At 41.7% G+C, this 22,529-nt stretch overlaps 1 protein-coding gene across 1 annotated transcript in view; it reads left to right on the forward strand.

Moving 5' to 3' along the window:
- LOC124788651 (monocarboxylate transporter 13-like) overlaps positions 1-22,529 on the forward strand; it is a 78,588-nt gene that overhangs the window by 50,829 nt on the left and 5,230 nt on the right. The window contains exons 6-7 of the mRNA XM_047255927.1: positions 8,939-9,237; positions 13,603-13,794. Coding sequence (XP_047111883.1) covers positions 8,939-9,237; positions 13,603-13,794 — 491 coding nt within the window. The remainder of the gene's footprint in view (positions 1-8,938; positions 9,238-13,602; positions 13,795-22,529) is intronic.

Genomic DNA, 22,529 nt, shown 5'->3' on the forward strand with positions numbered 1-22,529 from the left:
TTATTCGGAAGACGCAAATCATCTTCATAAAATGATCTGTTAGCTGATCGTCATCGCCATTGTTTATGCCCTTGAATGTGATGACACAATCGCTGACAAAGTTGACATCCGTGGGGTGATACATGCGCACATTTATAATTTCGTTATAAATAGTTATAATACAACTCCGTGTATGGAGAGGCAGCTGATGTGACCGGTGTTCACCGCTTTACGGAAGGAACGCTTTGGAGCATGTGCGGTAACATGGATAAGCAGAGCAGGGCATCAGCTGTTGCCATTTATAAAGTAAGGGGGGGACTTCATGACTAAATGATTTTAAATCTTTTTATGTTTTGACGCTGAGTGCTTTCGAAATGCATTTTATGTGGGGTTAACTTAGACAGCCAAATGATGGGAGCCTGAATCCTGAAACGCTTTGCTGTGGACTATGTTCCTAACATTAGCGGTTGCGTGCTAAAATATTTATAACGATTCCCTTAACAACCGCTACCTCCTGGGCTTAAGATGGCAAATATTAGAACACTAATAATTTATTATAAGTCGTAAACACCAGAATACCGCATATTGTTCCAAATAGTCGTTCCCGAGTGTTTCCATATGGTGGTAGCACGTATTGGCTGGAAGCTAGCCGATACACTGTTTTCCATCGTGGGTGGTTAATAACTGTGACATAGCAAACTGGGAGATGTAGTACAGGAGTGTACCCTACCAGAACAGAACGCAGATGTCTGACCTTTGTTCACCAGGGGACTATATACAGAGAACTCGTCATCCCATATGTGTTGGGAGCTGTACTTCGTGGAAAGCTGTGGTCAACTGAGTGCAGAAATTTGACTAGGACGAGAAAGAATCTCAATCAAGTAACCTCCTGGTAATCCTGTTGAGTTTTCCTGTTCTATCACAGCACAAAACAAACACCTCTTCCTCTTTCTGAGCTCAACGTCTCACTCATTATAGAGGGATGCTGACTCAGTTTTTCAGGATAGCAAAGGGAAAGTTGCGGTACAGAAAATGTGCCAGAGATCACCAGTGTGTGTGTGAGTGTGTTGGTATGTGTAGTGAGTGAAGTGTTATGAAACAATGTGTGCGTAGTGTGTGCAGTGACTGATAGTGAGATATGAGTGAACAGTGTGGCATTAAATTATTTACTAAGTTATTTTTTTTAAAAAAGATATCTACGGATAAGTAATGCTACTGCTACTACTACCACTACACACCGCAACTCGTGGAATAAATGATCCGCAAAGACGGTCGCGTGGTAGTAGATAGTTGAATCGCAACATCATACTTCTTAAGTGGTTGAATTTTCGTAAAGTTTGTACGCACTGGGTCCGACACCGGATAGCACCAGAGTACAAATGGAATAGAAAGGGCCTAGCCATGTGTCACTTCATACAGTTTCTTGAAGAAGGATGTGGTTGGCTACTGCAAATCATCACATGGGGCGAATCACAGGTTCAGCACTACGAACCTAAGTCACAGTTAGAAATAACACGCCCCAAGCAAAGAAAAATGAGTGAAAGAAAATGAGATGGTGAATTAAGGCTGTTCCTTAGACGTCACGATGAAGCTATCAAGACAACACGTTACTACAGAACTTTTAGTATCTGCGCCAGGCCATTTGTCGCAAACGTCTTGGATTGCTGACAGCTAGTGATCGTCTGGATCACAAAGTCCGCCCTCATGCAGCAAGACGAACTTAGGCGTTATTTCAGATTTAGCCTTCAGTGAAGTTCATCTCTTAAAAACCATGGGATGGATAATACTCGGAACACGACGAGGATATAGTCCGATAAGTCACTTGTTGGATGCAACAGCTGCTGCAAGATTTCTATACTGCAGGATTTCAAGGTCTTGTCAAACGATGTTGTAAAGCAAATTAAATTTCAGGCTGAGTTAGTGACGTTCGTGTCACTAACCCATTTTGCGACCTATTTTCTCACCCCAGCATTTAAAATACTCGATAAAATGACTATATAGAAAAATCATTTCTCCAGCTTCCCTGGAAGCAGTTCTCTTTTAAAGATAGAACTTCAGTTGTTCTGGGCACAGAAAAAGGCTCTCATTTACAGAGTTCTCGATCTTCTCAACTACAGATGCTCAGGGGAATGTAAATGAGGCACCTGATGATTAGTCTCGCGTACTGCGTTCCCAGTCACGCAGATGTCCCATGTCAAGTTGTCACTTATTCTTATTGAACCTTCCGCTCAGTTAATGGTGATTCCTTATCAAGTACTCGCTATTCGAATCTACAAATGTCTGCGTTCGTTCCTTTCACTAATCTCAACATTTCTGCTTTTGTTTCCGCGAAACTTAGTATTCTCATTTTGTCTTAGCGTGTCTAGCTCGTATTTAGACCATTGATAACAATGTTTTAAAACTGTGCATATCAGTAGTCTTCAATCGCTTGAGGGTCACAACATTTTTACGTCAATCGCTATGCAAGAGCCCTGTCATTGTCGCCATATGACTTCGTCTCCTCTCACATAATTGATAATTAACGGGAGCCCTGTAGCATCCACTGGTAGAGTTTAATGCGACGAGTTATAGAATGAAGTGACACGTTAGTTTCATGTTGGCAAAGAAGACGGTAAACATGTACTTGCAAATAACCACTCATCTTGAATAACATCTCGGGCAGCTTTTGTCTCCTTCTGATGAAACACTACTACCTATCCTCAATCCACTGCACAGTTTCTGCAGACATTTTGTTGATAATGAACTGTACGCATTCGTCATCATCTTTTCTGCCATTTCTAACCAGGTAGTGGTGATGAAAGGGTCTTCCGCCATTGGAATTGCTATCCATCCTTTATTGGAAAGGACAGTCCCTTAACCAGCATTCCTGTGTCTTCTTTTTTAATTGTCAGCTGCCATTTAATTATTTTATTGGCCTGCTCACCTTAACTATGGAAGAAATAGAGGAGATTCTACTTTTGGCGTGTTTTCAATGTTGCAACCAACATAAAAAGCAAGCTTAAATCTCAATAGGATTAGTAACCTGTTTATTTCAATGTCATTAACATTTAAAAAATTTAGATAACACAAGGTCTCAACCAATTATCGATGACTTTAAATTTTCTTTTTCTTTAGTTATTGCTTATTTAGAAAAACGCTTTAATTTTGATGAATATTCTAAATTTGAAAGAAAGTCATTTCTAAAGGAGCTAAATAATTCATTTCCTACATACAAGAGAATTGTTGATGTTATTGATGTTTCAAAGCCAAAAACAAAAACTATCTTTGAATACATACAGCCTTCTCAATCAATTCACGTTAATTGAGATTAACTTTTCTGGCTCTATATGAAGCTCTAAACATTTTACAGAACTGCCAAACGTCAAGTAGCAAATGATGCATAATTTTAAATAGTGTTGATCAGAAATTATGAGTATTTGAAAAATAGTTAAATATGTATTCGTTATTACTGCAACATGAACACAGTGTGCAAAAACTCTTATGTCATGTCAACCAAATGAAGAAATGGAAAATTAATGTATTCCATTAAAATTTTTGTTGTGGTCTTCAGTCTACAGACTGGTTTGATGCAATTCTCCATGGTACTCCATCCTGTGCAAGCTTCTTCATCTTCAAGTAACCACTGCAAACTACATCCTTCTGGAATTGCTTAGTGTATTCATACCCCTGTACGGAGGGAGACCAAGAGCTGAATAACCTCCACGCTCCCCTCCAATACTAAATTCGTGATCCCTTGATGCATCAGAACATGTCCTACCAACCGATCCCTTCTTCTTGCCAAGTTGTGCCACAAATTCCTCTTCTCTCCAATTCTGTTCAGTACCTCCTCATTAGTTACACGATCTACCCAGCCAATCTTTAGTATTCTTCTGTAGCACCACATTTCTAAAGCTTCTATTCTCTTCTAGACTAAACTATTTATCGTCCATGTTTCACTTCCATACATGGCTACACTCCATACAAATACTTTCAGAAAAGACTTCCTGACACCTAAGTCTATACCTGATGTTAACAAATTTCTCTTCTTCAGAAACGATTTCCTTCCCATTGCCAGACTAACATTTATATCCTCTCTACTTCGACCATCATCAGCTATTTTGCTTCCTAAATAACAAAACTCATTTACAACTTTAAGTATCTCATTTCCTAATCTACTTTTTTTAGCATCACTTGATTTAATTTGACTACATTCCATTATCTTCGTTTTGCTTTTTTGATGGTCATCTTATATCTTCCTTTCAAGACACTATCCATTCCACTCAACTGCTCTTCCAGTTCCTTTGCTGTCTCTGACAGAATTTCAATGTCATCGGCTGACCTCAAAGTTTTTATTTCTTCTCCATGGATTTTAATTCCTACCCCGAATTTTTCTTTTGTTTCCTTTACTACTTGCTCAATATATGGACTGAATAACATCGGGGATAGGCTACAACCCTGTCTCATTCTCTTCCCTACCACTGCTTCCCTTTCATGCCCCTCGACTCTTTTAACTGCCATCTGGTTTCTGTACAAATTGTAAATAGCCTTTCGCTCCCTGTATTTGACCCCTCCCACCAGAATTTGAAAGAGAGTCTTTCAGTCAACATTGTCAAAAGCTCTTCCTAAGTCTACAAATGCTAGAAACGTAGGTTTGCCTTTCCTTAATCCATTTTCTAAGACAATTCGTAGGGTCAGTATGCCTCACGTGTTCCAACATTTCTACGGAATCCAAACCCATCATCCCCGAGGTCGGCTTCTACCAGTTTTTCCATTCGTTTTTAAAGAATTCGTGTTAGTATTTTGCAGCTGTGACTTATTAAACTGATAGTTCGGCAATTTTTACAGCTGTCAACACCTGCTTTCTTTGGGATTGGACTTACTATATTCTTCTTGAAGTCTGAGGGTATTTCACATGTCTGATACATCGGTAGAGTTTTGTCAGGGCTGGCCCTCCCAATGTTCTAATGAAATGTTTTCTACTCTCGGGGCCTTGTTTCGACTAAGGTCTTTCAGTGCTTTGTTAAATTCTTCACGTAGTATCATATCTCCCATTTCATCTTCATCTATATCCTCTTCCATTTCCATAATATTGCCCTCAAGTACATCGCCCCTGTATAGACCCTCTATGTACTCCTTCCACTTTTCTGCTTCCCTTCTTTGCTTAGAACTGGTTTTCCATCTAAGCTGTTGATATTCATACAAGCGGTTCTCTCTTCTCCAAACGTCTCTTTAATTTTCCTGTAGGCAGTATCTATCTTACCGCTAGTGATATATGTCTCTACATCCTTAGATTTGCCCTCTAGCCATCCCTGCTTAGCCATTTTGCACTTCCTGTCGATCTCATTTTTGAAACGTTTGTATTCCTTTTATTTCATCTCTCAAAGATACCCATTCTTCTTCTACTGTATTTCTTTCCCCCATTCTTCTCAATCGTTCCCTAATGCTCTCTCTAAAACTCTCTACAACCTCTGGTTCTTTCAGTTTATCCAGGTCCTGTCTCCTTAAATTCCCATCTTTTGCAGTTTCTTCAGTTTTAATCTACCGTTCATAATCATTAGATTGTGGTCGGTGCCCACATCTGCCCCTGGAAATGTCTTACAATTTAAAACCTGGTTCCTAAATCTATGTCTTACCATTATATAATCTGTTTGAAAACTTCCAGTGTCTCCAGGCCTTTACCACGTATACAACCTTCTTTCATGATTCTTAAACCAAGTGTTAGGTATGATTAAGTTATTCTCTGAGCAAAATTCTACCAGGCGGCTTCCTCTTTCATTCCTTACCCCCATACCATATTAACCTTCTACTTTTCCTTCTCTTACTTTTCCTACTATCGAATTCCAGTCACCCATGACTATTAAATTTTCATCTTCCTTCACTATCTGAATAATTTCTTTTATCTCATAATACGTTTCTTCAATCTGTTCGTCATCTGCGGAGCTAGTTGGCATATAAACTTGTGCTACTGTGGAAGGCGTGGGCTTCGTGTCTATCTTGGCTACAATAGAGCGTTAACTAGTAGTTTATCAGCTCTCCTATTTTTTTATTGATTGTGAAAGCTACTCCTGCTTTACCCCTATTTCATTTTGTATTTATAACCCTGTATTCACCTGACCAGAAGTCTTGTACCTCCTGCCACCAAACTTCATTAATTCCCACTATATCTAACTTTAATCTATTCATTTCCCTTTTTAAATTTTCTAACGTACCTACCCTATTAATGGATCTGACATTCCACGCTCCGATCCGTAGAAAGCCAGTTTTCTTTCTCCTGATAACGACGTCCTCATGAGTGGTCGCCGCCCGGAGATCCGAATGGAGGACTATTTTACTTCCGGAATATTTTACCCAAGAGGACGCCATCATCATTTAACCATACAGTAAAGCTGCATGCTCTCGAGAAAAATTATGGCTGTAGTTTCCATTAAACTTAGAAAGTGAATTATTTACAGACTGCAATTTCAAAGAAATTTCTGAATTTCCTGAAAAAATGAAAGGTAATACACATGTCCACATGCCTAAAAAATCAAAATAATTTTAAAAAATAAGAATTTTACTTTAGCTTTAGTTTTAAAAGTCCAATACTTCTAAATGTTTTTCTACTTTTATGAACTTACATTTTGATGGAACTCTAATGAATAGTCTAATAATACATCACCTACATACAATGAGTAACATATAATTACGTAATTATTCAAGTAAATTTGTGATTTTTTTTTAATTTTGTAGTAATTTACCATTCTGATTAATATTAATAGTAAAATTACAAATAAATAATTGGCAGTGGTAACGAAGAAAAAAATAATATGAATATAATTTCTGTGATAGTGTACTTTATTTTTTCAGTTATAGATACCATTTTTATTTAATGTATCTATTAATAGGCAATGAGAAGATTGTTTGTCATAAAATCAGCACACAGATCAATAATGACATGGCATTCATCGCTAAAAGTGAACAGAACTAGATCTTTTCCCCATGGCTTCACCCACATATGCATCCGACAAATGTACTGCACACACATCCTATGCCTGCTCTGGGTCCATCTCTTCTTTCATCCTGTTCGCTGTCCAGCTCATCCTCCTACCTCTGTATGTTTACCTCTTCCACCTCCTCTCTTTGTCCAACTCCTTCATCCTGCCTCTATGAGCGAGTCTTCCTCCCCCCTTCCTCTGTTCACATCCTCCTCCCTGCTCTTCCTTTTCTACCAGCACAATGTACCACTACACCTTCACTCGGATTCCTGCATCTCTCCCGCCTCCTCCTCCCTCTCTCTGTTCACCTCCTTCTTCCCCTCTCTCTGTCCATCTCCTCCACCTCTCCCCCCATCAATGTCCACCTCCTACTCCTCCTCCACAGTTCCTCCACTCCAGGCGACAGAATACACACATCAAAAAAAGTTTTGCATCACCCCAGTTCCCAGAACTCCTGAAAATAGACATTGACTGTGGATATTGCATGACAGACACAGTCCCTTTGACTGTTCAGAGATGTCACTAAACCCGCCCAAAGATGTAACCAACCATGCATGAGCAGCGCCAATTAGACGGAGAGGGTCCGATAGCCGATCAGTTCCAGTCATTCCACCAGGAATGAGGTACACGACTCGTGTTGTCTGTAGTTCACCATGCCTAGACGGTCAATACCGCGGTTCGATCGCGTCCGCATTGTCACTTTGTGCCAGAATGGCAGTCTCGTAATGAACCAAAACGATCGTGTTCAGACATGGAGAAAATTTAGCCTGGAAATCCGGGTGAGTACCTTCAAAATGACGGCGCAATTTAACTGGAACCATTGGACTGTTCGGAAGGACTCGCGAACAAATTACACACTGAACTTTACCCTCCTTTGTCTCCATAAAGCCCATTTCTAATTAGCTTTCGTTGTACTTACGCTTCTTGATTATTCCACTTCCACAGGATGTTGGAACCAATGGACTACTTGCAGCGTTTTCACATAATAAATCCGGCTGTGGAACTTCTTTTGATTGTTCTTCCTTTGGTCGTCCTCCCTCCTCATTCATTTCAACTGGAAACTTCCATTGTTGTGAAGGCGATGGAGATACTGCACCGTTCTTCAACGATCCTCACTTCAGCCACCGATCCATGTTAGAAGTAATAAACTGGTCAAAAATCGACTAATGAAATAGATAGTGCACTGACAAAACAAGTTTAATGTTTAATGATGCCTGGGGCGCATACGTACCAGCTAGCGCTGTGACTGGTCGACAAAGCTCGCTCCGCGCATGCGTAAAAGGTTTCAGCGCATCTAGCGCCGTGAGCCGGCGCACAAACGACCCCCGTATTGTTGCGAAACAGTCAATCAGAGAAGCCGCATTCTCCGGCACTAAACTGTGTATGCTCTCACTTAGGAACCGCAAAGGCTGCTTGGGAATACGACCTGAAGTAAAAGTACACATGTTTTTCACACGAAAAAAAGTGATGAATTTGATTTTCACATTTTTGTTCAATAATTTTACTCATTATTTTACACGATTCGGTGAAACGTGGCCGCAGACCCCCTAGAAAGATCCCTAAGGGATCCGCGGACCACACGTTGGGAAGCCCTGGTCTACAGAATGTCGACATGTTACCTCGGCCTGCTCGATCACCAGATCTGTCTGCAGTGCAGTCGAGCGCATATGGGACATCACCGGACGGCAACTGCAGCGTCATCCGCAAATAACTGTAACCGTCCGTGTATTGACCGACGAAGTGCAACGGGCATGGAACTCCAACCCAAAAACTGACATTTGGCGCCTGTACAATGCACGCATGTGTGCATGGTTGCGTTCAACCTTATGGCGGTTACACCGGTTATGAGTGTACAGCATCTCTTATTTGCAATGGCTTATCTCACGCTTACATTAAACTTTGGTCTTGCAATGTTTGTCACTGAAATATGCTACCTACACAAATGAGTTCCCGAAATTTCGTTACTGTACGTTAATTATTTTTTATTGTGTATGTCATATCCACAGCTGGTGGCTGACGGTAGTGGACCTGTTCGATCTGAGACTGCTGCAAGACCTGCGCTGCGCCAACATCCTGGTGGGCACGGCGCTGTCGCTGTTCATCGACCTGGTGTTCTTCACGCTGCTACCGCTCTACCTGTTCCACAAGGAGTTCTCGCGACAGGACTCGGCGCTGTGCATGTCCGTAATGGGCATGGCCGACCTGGCAGGCCGCTTCAGCCTGGCCGTGATCGGCGCCTGCTGTTCCCCCAGCAACAGGCTCATCTTCCTCTGCAGCGCCACCGCCTCTGTCCTCCTGCGAACGTGTGAGTACTCTTCCCTCCAGGGTCACTTACCTGAGGGCAGTGTCACTATCCTATGCATCACTTTGGAAGGCGGTCAAGTTTTGTGCTATTCTCCGTATCCAGTTCTACCATAAGCCAGTGTCGAATGAAAGGTAGACTGCAACAGTGGCATACTTCAGTGGCGATAGAGTTTTATTGTTGTCCACAGCAACGGTTTGTAAACATTGTCAATGTAGTAAGTAGCTCGCACCATAGCCCGGGAACAGATATTTCCACTTCATGCTCTCTATGCTTTTCACTCTCTCTCTCTCTCTCTCTCTCTTTCTAGTTCTCTGACTGAACATCCCCATCGACGTGACGCGCACCAATGGCGAATATCCAGGGCCGATTGGAGAACACTTTGCCCATTAACCGACATATGACCTGGCGCCCCCTTCTGCCTCCCACGTAATTCCTTCAGCAAGGACGCCCATATTTGGTGCCCACTTCACTCCCCTAATTCCAAGGGAAAGGGAAAAAATAGTGTTATCAGCTGTTCCTCTTTCAAGAAAATTATTTAAAGTCGGTATTACGCGGGTTTCTATCAGAGCCGGAACTGGAATTTCCTTATGGCTACTTACAAATCGCCAGTCTTTAGAACCCATCATTTTTAAGCGAAGATGGGTACGAAACTAATCGAAATGTCGTGACAAGACAAAGCCACCACTCAGCTGATCACTGGAGAAGATTTCATCATCGGAATATGTCGAGGAAGGCTGCAATAAAAAACAGTTCATTTGCATTTAAGTCAATTTCTGAGATGCTTAAAAGCTTTTACACAAAGAAGAGAGAACTATACCTGTAGTGTTGTTCTAGATTCAATTACATTGTGCTCTCTATTAACTAGATGCAAAGAATGAAGATGTACAATCTTTATTACATTTGTCTAATAATGAAACTTTTTAATTCTGTAAATTGCATGTATTTCACATTCTCTTGGAAAAAGTGAGACAAAAATACAAAAATATCATTTAATTTTATACTGACAAATTAAATATAGGACAATGTTTAACTGCGAAATTTGTGAGCTACACGTGAAGAAAATTCACCAGTAAGTAGTTACATTTTTGGATATTTTCAGTAAAAATGGTCGAAAACTGAAAATTTTTATGTATGCAACTGGTAAGTGTAACACAACTTTGTGTGTGATACCAAAGAGAAATCACGTGGTGGACATGGTTTCGGCTAGTGGTGGCAGCGCTAATAGTTCAAACTGACACGATTGTCACTGAAATGGCGTCAGACGAAAATATCTGCACCAAGCTCTGAGCTGCACGAGATTTATTATTTACTAGCGAACCCCGCAACGCTTCGCAGTTGCTAAATATGTATAGGAGTTGGATAGAAGTAATCTTCTCCCCCCCCCCTCGTGTCTCCACCCCTTTCCACCTCGCCCTCCGTCCTATTTCTTCCCCCACTCCCTGTACGTCTCTCATCCAACAATTTCTCTATCCATCTCCTACGCCTCCCTCTCTCTGACCTTATTTATTGTTGTAGCAAGTGGAATATTGATTGCGAATAGAATTCAAAATGAATGGGTAAATCGTCTGGAATCATTAGTACACGGGGTATGAGAGACAACTTTCCACCTACTGGATCTCTGAGGATAGTAGCTTTAATGACGGCCCCCTTGTCCCGGAATCATAATGGATCGCGCTTGAAAAATTCTTATTCGAGTTGCCTCCAAACGCTGTCTACACTCTTCGTCAATCTCATTGACTCGACGATCATGTAGTTGGCTTGCGTTGGGTGTACACCAACCGATATTTCGCCGCCTCACTTTGCAGCACACCAAATTACCATGAACTAACGTCAACTCACTGTTTGCAACATGCCAATAACCACAGTAACAAACTGAAACATCGTTTTCAATTGTTCTGTTTTTCGCAAAATATCATTACTCTGTGTGGAATTTGTTGTTGTTACCACGAAAACATGTGACAGTAGAACTGTCAGACCGACCGTCACATTTCTCTCATTGAGATTTTCATACAAAAATACGATCAAAACTTTCGACTTTTCTGGTGGATTTCCCACAAGTTTTCTTTCATACAGATTTTGTCCTGGCAATTACGAACACAAAAAAGGCCTGCCCTATCGGACGATCTGTTCTCAAGTGACGATCTTTCATACATGCAGCAATTGATTTTTATTTCTGTAGAAAACCTTCCAGTTAGCATGGGTCCGCAAAACAGCTGTTTGCGACATACTTACGAATATATGGTTACATCATGCCGCTGACTGCAGAGTGAAATGTTGTCTTAGTACAAATGTATTTGATATTTTAACTACTATTTTAAGTCTCCATCTAAATTAGGTCAAATGCCAACTTGGACAATATTTACTACTAAAGTCAGTGCCCTCTCGTAATAGCACATTCACAAAGATCTCGCAAATTGCTCATTTGCGGACCCATGTATACTGGAAGGTCTTCACTTCTATTATCAATTAATTTCTCTCGTGTCAGTATTGACTGCTAATTATGATACATCCCTCATGCAAATTTTCCTCTTGAGCGCCTCTTTCGCTCCTCTCTGCTTGACGCCCCAAGTATCGGTTGTGCCTTAAACTGGGCCTGCGAACGTCACCGTCGGTGACGAGGACCGTATAACTGCGTAGGCTTCCGCGGCCAGTCAGTTGACATAAAAGTTTTTTCTGATTATGATATACTGGAGAGACAAACGTTTCGGCGACGGTTGTAATGGCATTCTTTTGGCTCTACTGAGTCAGCAGACACAGAAGACGGCGTCTGTTGAATGTGTTTATCATGTAAGAGTTCGAACATAACAGCTAAATATTTTTTTATACACTACTGGCCATTAAAATTGCTACACCACGAAGATGACGTGCTACAGACGCGAAATTTAACCGACAGGAAGAAGATGCTGTGATATGCAAATGATTAGCTTTTCAGAGCATTCACACAAGGTTGGCGCTGGTGGCGACACCTAAAACGTGCTGACATGAGGAAAGTTTCCAACCGATTTATCATACAGAAACAGCAGTTGACCGGCGTTGCCTGGTGAAACGTTGTTGTGATGCCTCGCTTAAGGAGGAGAAATGCGTACCATCACGTTTACGACTTTGATAAAGGTCGGATTGTAGCTTACTGCGATTGCGGTTTATCGTATCGCGACATTGCTGCTCGCGTTGGTCGAGATCCAATGACTGTTAGCAGAATATGGAATCGGTGGGTACAGGAGGGTAATACGGAACGCCGTGCTGGATCCCAACGGCCTCGTATCACTAGCAGTCGAGATGACAGGCATCTTATTAGCATGGCTGTAACGGATCGTGCAGCCACGTCTCGATCCCTGAGTCGGCTGATGGGGACGTTTGCAAGACAACAACCATCTGCACGAACAGTTCGACGACTTTTGCGGCAGCATGGACTATCAGCTCGGAGACCATGGTTGCGGTTACCCTTGACGCTGCATCGCAGACAGGAGCGCCTGCGATGGTGTACTAAACGACGAACCTGGGAGCACGAATGGCAAAACGTAATTTTTTCGGATGAATCCAGGTTCCGTTTACAGCATAATGATGGTCGCATCCGTGTTTGGCGACATCGCGGTGAACGCACATTGAAAGCGTGTGTTCGTCATCGTCATACTGGCGTATCACCCGGCGTGATGGTATGGGGTGCCAATGGTTACCCGTCTCGGTCACCTCTCGTTCGCATTGACGGCACTTTGAACAGTGGACGTTACATTTCAGATGTGTTACGACCCGTGCCTCTACCCTTCATTCGATCCCTGCGTAACCCTACATTTCAGCAGGATAATGCAAGACCGCATGTTGCAGCTCCTGTACGGGCCTTTCTGGATACAGAAAACGTTCGAGTGCTGCCCTGGCCAGCACATTCTCCAGATCTCTCACCAATTGAAATCATCTGGTCAATGGTGGCCGAGCAACTGGCTCGTCACAATACGCCAGTCACTACTCTTGGTGAACTGTGGTATCGTGTTGAAGCTGCATGGGCATGTGTACCTGTACACTCCATCCAAGCTGTGTTTGACTCAATGCCCAGGCGTATCCAGGCCGTTATTACGGCCAGAGGTGGTTGTTCTGGGTACTGATTTCTCGGGATCTATACACCCAAATTGCGTGAAAATGTAATCACGTGTCAGTTCTAGTATAATATATTTGTCCAATGAATACCCTTTATTATCTGCATTTCTTCTTGGTGTAGTAATTTTAATGGCCAGTAGTATATTTATATGTAAAGTCGTTTCACGCAGATAAATATGGACAAATTATAAAGTGCACTGTGCTGGGACTAGTTTACGGTATAAGGTAATATTGTATGAGACAGAGCTGCAGCAGCCTTCGTGGTGTCTGTTGCAGCGTACATCTTCGTCAGTAACTTCACTGCCGTGGTCGTGCTGTCGGCGCTGCTGGGGTTCTGCAAGTGCTTCATGCTGGCAGTCAGTCCGCTGGTCATCGCAGACGCCTGCGCTCCAGAGAGGTTCCCTGCCGCCTTTGGACTTCAGACTGTCTTGGGCGGCGTCTTGAACATGGCGTTCGGACCTGCTATTGGTTAGTTTATACTACTCTCTACTTCTTTATTTCAAAACGTTTTCTTGTTGTTTCCTCTCTTACTGCTTCCGAACATCTCCATTGTACATACGCTTGCCGAAACAGTACTGGATGAGTGAAGATAACCTGGCACGTCATTGAGAGTATATTATGTCCTGGATAGCTTGAAATAAAATATTCAATATTAATGGAGAAAAACTTCCAAATTAGTAGTTTTATTGCCCAGATGGCAGTTAATACGTATCCTGATAACTAGTTTCAGCGAAGTTATATTGCCATCTTCATATTATCGGATGTGTGAATTATAAAGCGCCTACGTGTGGCTTATTGCCATAGGGTCACTGGAAACATGAGGAAAACTCACAGAAAAGACACTCCCATCTAACACTAAGGACACAAAAATAAAAGCCATAACTGTATCAGTAAAGCACAGAGCTGCTAGATACACCAGTTAGAACACATCCAATGCTGTCAGATGTGCGTTAAATGTCTCCGAACAGTAATCAGTATATATATCAATTGCTATCTGGGCAATAAGACTTCTATTTTTGGAGTTTTTTACGCTAATATAGAGATGCTCTTTTTCTGATAATGTCAGGTAATTAATTATATTCAATATTAGTTCAACAAGAGGACATAACTCCAGTGCACTCTTATATATACCATTAGAGCGGGAATTGGCCATAAGGAATCGATTTGGTGAAGATATTGTGCAAGTGAAATTTTCCTGCTTACGGGAGACGTTCTCGTCCATTAGTTATCTTGGTAGTGGCCGAGCTTACAAGGAACAGGGTAACTCTTCCCTACATCTGTTATGTGATGCAATAAGGAGATAAAATGTATTATTGAAAAACATGTACCACAAGTCTGATACGGAATTGAGCCAACGGTACATCTTTGGACCATCAAAACAACATTCAATATTTTCAAGTTAGTATTCAATATTTTCACGTGGGTTGTAGGGTACGTAATGCTGTGAGTTGGTCAGTCGGCGGCGCTGAGTTACGTACAACGAAAGCAATTTTCTTGATAAAAACACGTGGTATTGCATGCCGATACAACCCAATAATCGCTAGGGGAAATACTTAGTAGCGCCGAGCTAACGGTTGTCTCCCGCCCAGTTGCGTGTGAGGCGTAGGGGACAGTCGACAAATTTAGCCCACTGAACAAGATTTATTTTGACTGTGATTCTCATCTTAGTATCTGAGGTCTGCGACTATGTGTCTTTCAAAGACATCTACCTTGCTGGAAGATATTTCTATGTAATATACAATGTGATTCAGCTTTCCCTACCGCTGTCGTTTTGTACCACCCACATTCTTACAGCTGGACCTCATAAACCATGCGCGAGATTTTCATATTCTCTCGCTCACTATGCACAAACTGTTATCTCCACAGAAAAATACAGGGCTATTACAAATGATTGAAGCGATTTCATAACTTCACTGTAGCTCCATTCATTGACATATGGTCACGACACACTACAGATACGTAGAAAAACTCATAAAGTTTTGTTCGGCTGAAGCCGCACTTCAGGTTTCTGCCGCCAGAGCGCTCGAGTGCGCAGTGAGACAAAATGGCGACAGGAGCCGAGAAAGCGTATGTCGTGCTTGAAATGCACTCACATCTGTCAGTCATAACAGTGCAACGACACTTCAGGACGAAATTCAACAAAGATCCACCAACTGCTAACTCCATTCGGCGATGGTATGCGCAGTTTAAAGCTTCTAGATGCCTCTGTAAGGGGAAATCAACGGGTCGGCCTGCAGTGAGCGAAGAAACGGTTGAACGCGTGCGGGCAAGTTTAACGCGTAGCCCGCGGAAGTCGACGAATAAAGCAAGCAGGGAGCTAAACGTACCACAGCCGACGGTTTGGAAAATCTTACGGAAAAGGCTAAAGCAGAAGCCTTACCGTTTACAATTGCTACAAGCCCTGACACCCGATGACAAAGTCAAACGCTTTGAATTTTCGGCGCGGTTGCAACAGCTCATGGAAGAGGATGCGTTCAGTGCGAAACTTGTTTTCAGTGATGAAGCAACATTTTTTCTTAATGGTGAAGTGAACAGACACAATGTGCGAATCTGGGCGGTAGAGAATCCTCACGCAGTTGTGCAGCAAATTTGAAATTCACCAAAAGTTAACGTGTTTTGTGCAATCTCACGGTTTAAAGTTTACAGCCCGTTTTTCTTCTGCGAAAAAAACGTTACGGGACACGTGTATCTGGACATGCTGGAAAATTGGCTCATACCACAACTGGAGACCGACAGCGCCGACTTCATCTTTCAACAGGATGGTGTTCCACTGCACTTCCATCATGATGTTCGGCATTTCTTAAACAGGAGATTGGAAAACCGATGGATCGGTTGTGGTGGAGATCATGATCAGCAATTCATGTCATGGCCTCCACGCTCTCCCGACTTAACCCCATGCGATTTCTTTCTGTGGGGTTCAGTGTTTAAACCTCCTCTACCAAGAAACGTGCCAGAACTATGAGCTCGCATCAACGATGCTTTCGAACTCATTGATGGAGACATGCTGCGCCGAGTGTGGGAGGAACTTGATTATCGGCTTGATGTCTGCCGAATCACTAAAGGGGCACATATCGAACATTTGTGAATGCCTAAAAAAACCTTTTGAGTTTTTGTATGTGTGTGCAAAGCATTGTGAAAATATCTCAAATAATAAAGTTATTGTAGAGCTGTGAAATCGCTTCAATCATTTGTAATAACCCTGTATGAACAAGACCATTTTGTAGGAAATTTAACGTAGTTACAGTTTTTACTGGGCGAGTTTTCCGCTAGAGGCCGTGGCTTTTGGATTATTCAAGAAAAACGTACAGATATGACATTTAAATTCACCCCCATTCCCACACTCAGCCTCTACCGGTCAGAATTACGGGTATAGCATAGCACTCCCTCCACCCACAGTACAAATATTTGCGACAGCACGACTTATTTCCCACATTCGACCAGTTTTAGTCTTCACTGACTGGCCGCATTACGCCACTGGTTTAGTCGAGCATTTACAAATTTCAAAAATAAACATTTGTGAAAATTTTACATAATTATTTCGTCAACATTAAGAGCATAAAATAATACTTACATCCTTGTATTAGTAAGGCCTTCTGACTACGAACCTATTGTGTGCTTGTAAGTCTGGATCGAACAGTCAACGTAATTTGTTTTAGCGTACAAACAAAGAAAGACCTTCCAAACAGGCCTTAAAGGCTCAACGGTACCGATCAGCCGTCGTGTCATACTTAGCCCTTAGGCGTCACCGGATGCAGATACGGAGAGGCATATAATGACAGCCGGCCTCAAGCATGTGCAAACGGTGCAACCGCACAGGGCCCCGCGCTTGTAGGGGCCCCGCACAAAATATTAGAAAGTAGTTTGAAAACTGTACCCCGTAATTTTGTTATTACAGATAAATTGAAAAAATAAATTACGATGTTTCTGAAATTGCTTTTAATGTAATGTAATTCAATTACATACCCATTGTGACACGACTATAGCCACCGGAGAACCTCTCAGGAAATTGTGCCTCGGAGTCGAGGGAAACAGGAGCTACGATACTGATGCACTGTAGTAATATCTATGGCCAACACATGATTATTGCTCATGCGTAAATTAAGGGGCACGCGATTCTTTGTTTCTCAACGTCTCTCCGCCACCTTTCTACTTGTTGTTGTGGCTAACAATCATGCATTACATTCTTCCGCTATCAGGTATTTCCTACAGAATAATTTGTTCATTGTCGTCATTTTAAATGTACGGTACTTTTTCAGTTCACGCCGTTTCACGTGTTGTTTGTGCACTCTGTGTTGATCCTGTGAAGTTCAAAGTGACAACAGTGAAGTGTCTCGTGAAAGGCATGGATTTTGAAAATACGATTCAAGTGCTCAAAAGATGAAGAAAAAACTACAACCTCAACAGTTTTTGAATTAACAAAAAGGCCCTTTCGAAAAGTTTCTTCGACCACCAACCTCAGACAGTGAACTAAAGTGTGCTTAAAGGACGATTGCATTAACAGTAGCCTCTCATCATGTGGTGGTTCAGATACAAGTGAACATGAAGCATTGGAAAGCGGACCTGTTGATATCCCATATTCAGTGAGGCCTAGTGGTAGCAACTGGAAGGTAATCACTAATTCGGGCCCAGGCACTTGGCCTAATACGTTAACATTCTCCATCATAAACGAAATTGTACAGAAAGGCCCAACTAAAATTATAAATTTTCAGTACACCTTAAATGAGAACAGAAGAAAGTTTGCAACTCGTTTTTGTGTAAGAATTTTACCAAATTGAGAAAAAAGGGATCGTAATTGGCTTGTGTGTTCGAAATCTGCCGACAAAGCTCTTTGTTTTTGTTGTAAACTTTTGTATATCCTTCAAACAAACTGCCAAGTGATGGACTCTGCGATTGGGTTCATTTAGAAAATCGGCTTCAAAAACGTGAACAATCATTTAACCGCATAAACTGTACAAAAAATGGATAGAACGTGAAGTAAATTTTAAACAAAGAAGTGATATTAATAAAACTGACCTTTAACCACTGGAAAAAGAGCAGAGACATTGGCGTCAGCTTATAAAAAGAATTATACCCACCATCAGCTACCTAGCTCAACGTAATACGGCTTTTAGGGGAACCAGCGACAATCTCTATCAAGAAAATAATGGCAATTTTCTTGATACCGATCGAAATTATAGTAGAATTTGACCTTGTTTTGCAGGTACACTTAAGATGGCTAAAATCTCAAGTGATTCGTGACTATTATCTTAGAAAAACGTTCAAAATAATGAACTCATAAATTTTCTTGCAAGCAAAGTGAAAAACAGCGTTGTTAATTTTGTAAAAGTAAGTAAATATTTTTCTGTCATACTTGATTGTATTCCTGATGCAAGCCACACTGAACAAATGACATTGATTGTTAGGTTCGTACATTTATCAGAAATCGCAGTTACTGTAGAAGAATACTTCCGCGGCTCTCTGAACGTCCTTCAGCAACAGGAGAAAGTTTGACCGGATCCCTTTTGTCGAAACTTGATTAACTATGACTCGACATTCATGATTGGAGAGGCTAAAGTTACAGTAATGGCGCGAATATGAAAGGTTATCGAAGGGGTGTTCAAGCCAGAATCCTAAAGTGCAATCCAAAAGCATTTTATATTCAATGTGGCAGCCATAGTCTTAATCTTGTGTTATCAGATGCGGCAAATTCTATATCAAAAGCACTCACATTTTTTGGAGGAATCCGAAGAATAAACATTGTTGTCAGCGCATCCACTCAGAGATGGGAAATTTTATTGAACAGGGTACCAGCTTTAACAGTGAAAAAGTTTTCAGATGCTCGATGGGAAAGTAGGGTGGCGAGTGTCAAAGCTATAAAGTACCAGACAAGAGAAGTCAGAGATGACCTTCTTGAGGTGAGCAACAGCACTGTTGAATCGAAAACAAAGAGCGAAGGACCCTCGCGTGCTGTGAACGAATTACAGAGCGAGTTTATTGTAGGCGTTGTCATGTGGTCTCTCTACCATTAACGCAGCAAGCAAGGCACTTCAAGCAGAAAATATGAAAGTTAAAGTAGCAACTAAATCCCTCGAAATTCTAATGAAGTTTATTGAGAATTTCCGTGAAGAAAGTTTTGTTAATGAGCAGATAACAGCGAAAGAGATATCTGAAAGGTTAAAGATTGAACCAAAATTTGGAGCTACGAGAAATGGAAAGAAGGCTAAGCAATTTGATTACGAATGTGACGAAATGGTTTACAGAGCTCAACCCTCAGAGGAGAAATACAAAATCGATTTTTTCCTACCCTGTTGTTGATAAATTTGAAAGAAAGATTTGGCCAACTGGCTAAGCATTCCGAAATATTCGGCTTTTTGTTTTCTCCAGAAAGTTTTAAAATACATACAGGACGAAGAACTGGAAATGTTATGTAAAACCCTTGAGAAAGAGCTATGTGTAAACATAAATGGTGAATGTTCGAAAGGCATAGATCTTTTGAGAGATATTAAAGTGTTCAGAGAAATGGTGCCTGATGATGTGAAAACGACTATGTTAATATTGCAATACTTGAATGACACCGGAAACCCATTTCTCAACATTTATTTTGCCCAATAGAATTTTGCTAACCGTGACAGTGACTGTCACCTCCGCTCAAAGGAGCTTTTCACGTTTAAAGCTCATCAAGAATTATTTCAGAAGCAGCACTTCGTAAGAACGACTGTCTTCTCTTTCCATGCTGTCAGTGGAACACGACGTGGTTTCAGAATAGACTTTTGATGATACCGTTGATGAATTTGCTCGTCAAAAAGTAAGAAAAAAATGTTTTGTGTAAAGTGTGTAAAATAGAAAACCATTAGTGTTTATAACGTACAGCTCATTTAATTTCTTGTAAATATGGAGCGCAGTCAAGTGATGAAAACATGTAACTGTATATCCTGAACAATACTTGTGAACGTTATTTGATTTTGAATTTCGTTAAATTCGAAGGATGCCCATAGATGAGTTAGTGTCTATTATTAACAATTTAGTAATTACCATATCTCTTAACATTCCCTATTAATTATTTTGCTATCATAATAGCAGAAACCAGATGCTGCATCAAAACAGAAACGATGGCAGTTATAAGAGTCAGGGGTATGAAATGGAAGCAGTGGTTGGGAAGGGAGTGAGACAGGGTTGTAGCCTATCCCCGATGTTATTCAATCTGTATATTGAGCAAGCATTAAAGGAAACAAAAGAAAAATTCGGAATAGGAATTAAAATCCATGGAGAAGAAATAAAAACTTTGAGATTCGCCGATGACATTGTAATTCTGTCAGAGACAGCCAAGGACCTGGAAGAGCAGTTGAATGGAATGGACAGTGTCTTGAAAGGAGGATATAAGATGAAAATCAACAAAATCAAAACGAGGATAATGGAATGTAGTCGAATTAAATCGGGTGATGCTGAGGGTGTTAGATTAGGAAATGAGACACTTAAAGTAGTAAAGGAGTTTTGCTATTTGGAGAGCAAAATAACTGATGATGGTCAAAGTAGAGACGATATCAAATGTAGACTGGCAATGGCAAGGAAAGCGTTTCTGAAGAAGAGAAATTTGTTAACATCGAGTATAGATTTAAGTGTCAGGAAGTCGTTTCTGAAACTATTTGTATGGAGTTTAGCCATGTGTGGAAGTGAAACGTGAACGATAAATAGTTTGGACAAGAAGAGAATAGAAGCTTTCGAAATGTAGTGCTGCAGAAAAATGCTGAAGATTGAGCGGTTAGATCACATAACTAATGAGGAGGTATTGAACAGAATTGGGAAGAAGAGAAATTTGTGGTGCAACTTGACTAGAAGAAGGGATCGTTTGGTAGGACATGTTCTGAGGCATCAAGGGATCACGAATTTGGTACTGGAGGGCTGCATGGAGGGTAAAAATCGTAGAGGGAGACCAAGAGATGAATACACTAAACAGATTCAGAAGGATGTAGGTTGCAGTAGGAACTGGGAGATGAAGAAGCTTGCGCAGGATAGAGTACCATGGAGAACTGCACCAAACCAGTCTCTGAAGACCACAGCCGGCCTGTGTGGCTGAGCGGTTCTAGGCGCTTCAGTCTGGAACAGCTCTACGCTACGGTCGTAGGTTCGAATCCTGCCTCGGGCGTGGATGTGTGTGATGTCTTTAGGTTAGTTAGGTTTAAGTAGTTCTAAGTTCTAGGGGATTGATGACCTCAGATGTTAAGTCCCTAGTGCTCAGAGCCATTTGAACCATTTTTTTTAAGACCACAACAACAACAACAGCAGGTCCACTGTAGCCTGAGTCTGATGATATATTGGCGGTATGTCGATGACGAAACTTAGAATTCTTTTGATGCTGGCGAAAGTGTATAACGTGTGTTAGAGGAGTGGGGGGAAGGGGGGGGTGCGGAAAAGCCTCGTGCACAAGTTTTGCACGTGCCACCGCGCACTGATGTGGTCAGCACACCGCTCTCTCGGCGGTAGTTAGTTTTCGTGACCGGAGCCGTCGCTTCTCGATCAAACAGTTTTTCAATTGGCCTCACAAGGGCCGAGTGAATCCCGCTTGCCAACAGGACTCGGCAGACTCGAATGATGACCCATCCGAGTGCTAGCCAAGCCCGACAGCACTTACCTTCGGTGATCTGACGGGAAGCGGTGTTGCCAGTGCGGCAGGGCCGTTGGCTTGTTTCAGTGTACGCTTTACAAACATTATTCTTCGTTCATTACCCTCAAGGTCACGTTTAAATTACTAACGTTCACAAAGTTGCCGAATATGCTGTTAGTGTAATAGTCCAGTCAATAGAGACCAAAACAGGTGGAATGTTGGGAATAGTTATTGTGATCGGAAATTTTTGTTCAGTGGTCGGAGGGTGTACCACGAATAGTATTAGAAATCCTGACAGCTGTGGGATGAGTGTGAGGTGGAGGTGTGTCTGTTTTCCTTGAATAACTGTAAAATCATGGCCACCTGCGAAAGCGCATCCCAGTACAAAATTTAACCGCATTATATTTCCTGCTACAAAAAGGTCCTGCTCATTTTTTTCTGTAGGACTGATAGTTTGCGAGTAGCGAGCGAGAGAATATGAAAATCTCGCGCGTGCTTTATGAGGACCAGTTGTGACACTGCGGGTGGCATCAAACGACAGCAGTAGGGACCACCATATACAGGGTGAAGCGAAATTCGCGCACTCGGGCTTTGCAACGCGACTCCTTACATGCCCTCGATA

This window comes from Schistocerca piceifrons, chromosome 3 (assembly GCF_021461385.2).
Source record: "Schistocerca piceifrons isolate TAMUIC-IGC-003096 chromosome 3, iqSchPice1.1, whole genome shotgun sequence".
Classification (NCBI taxonomy): Eukaryota; Metazoa; Arthropoda; class Insecta; order Orthoptera; family Acrididae; genus Schistocerca; species Schistocerca piceifrons.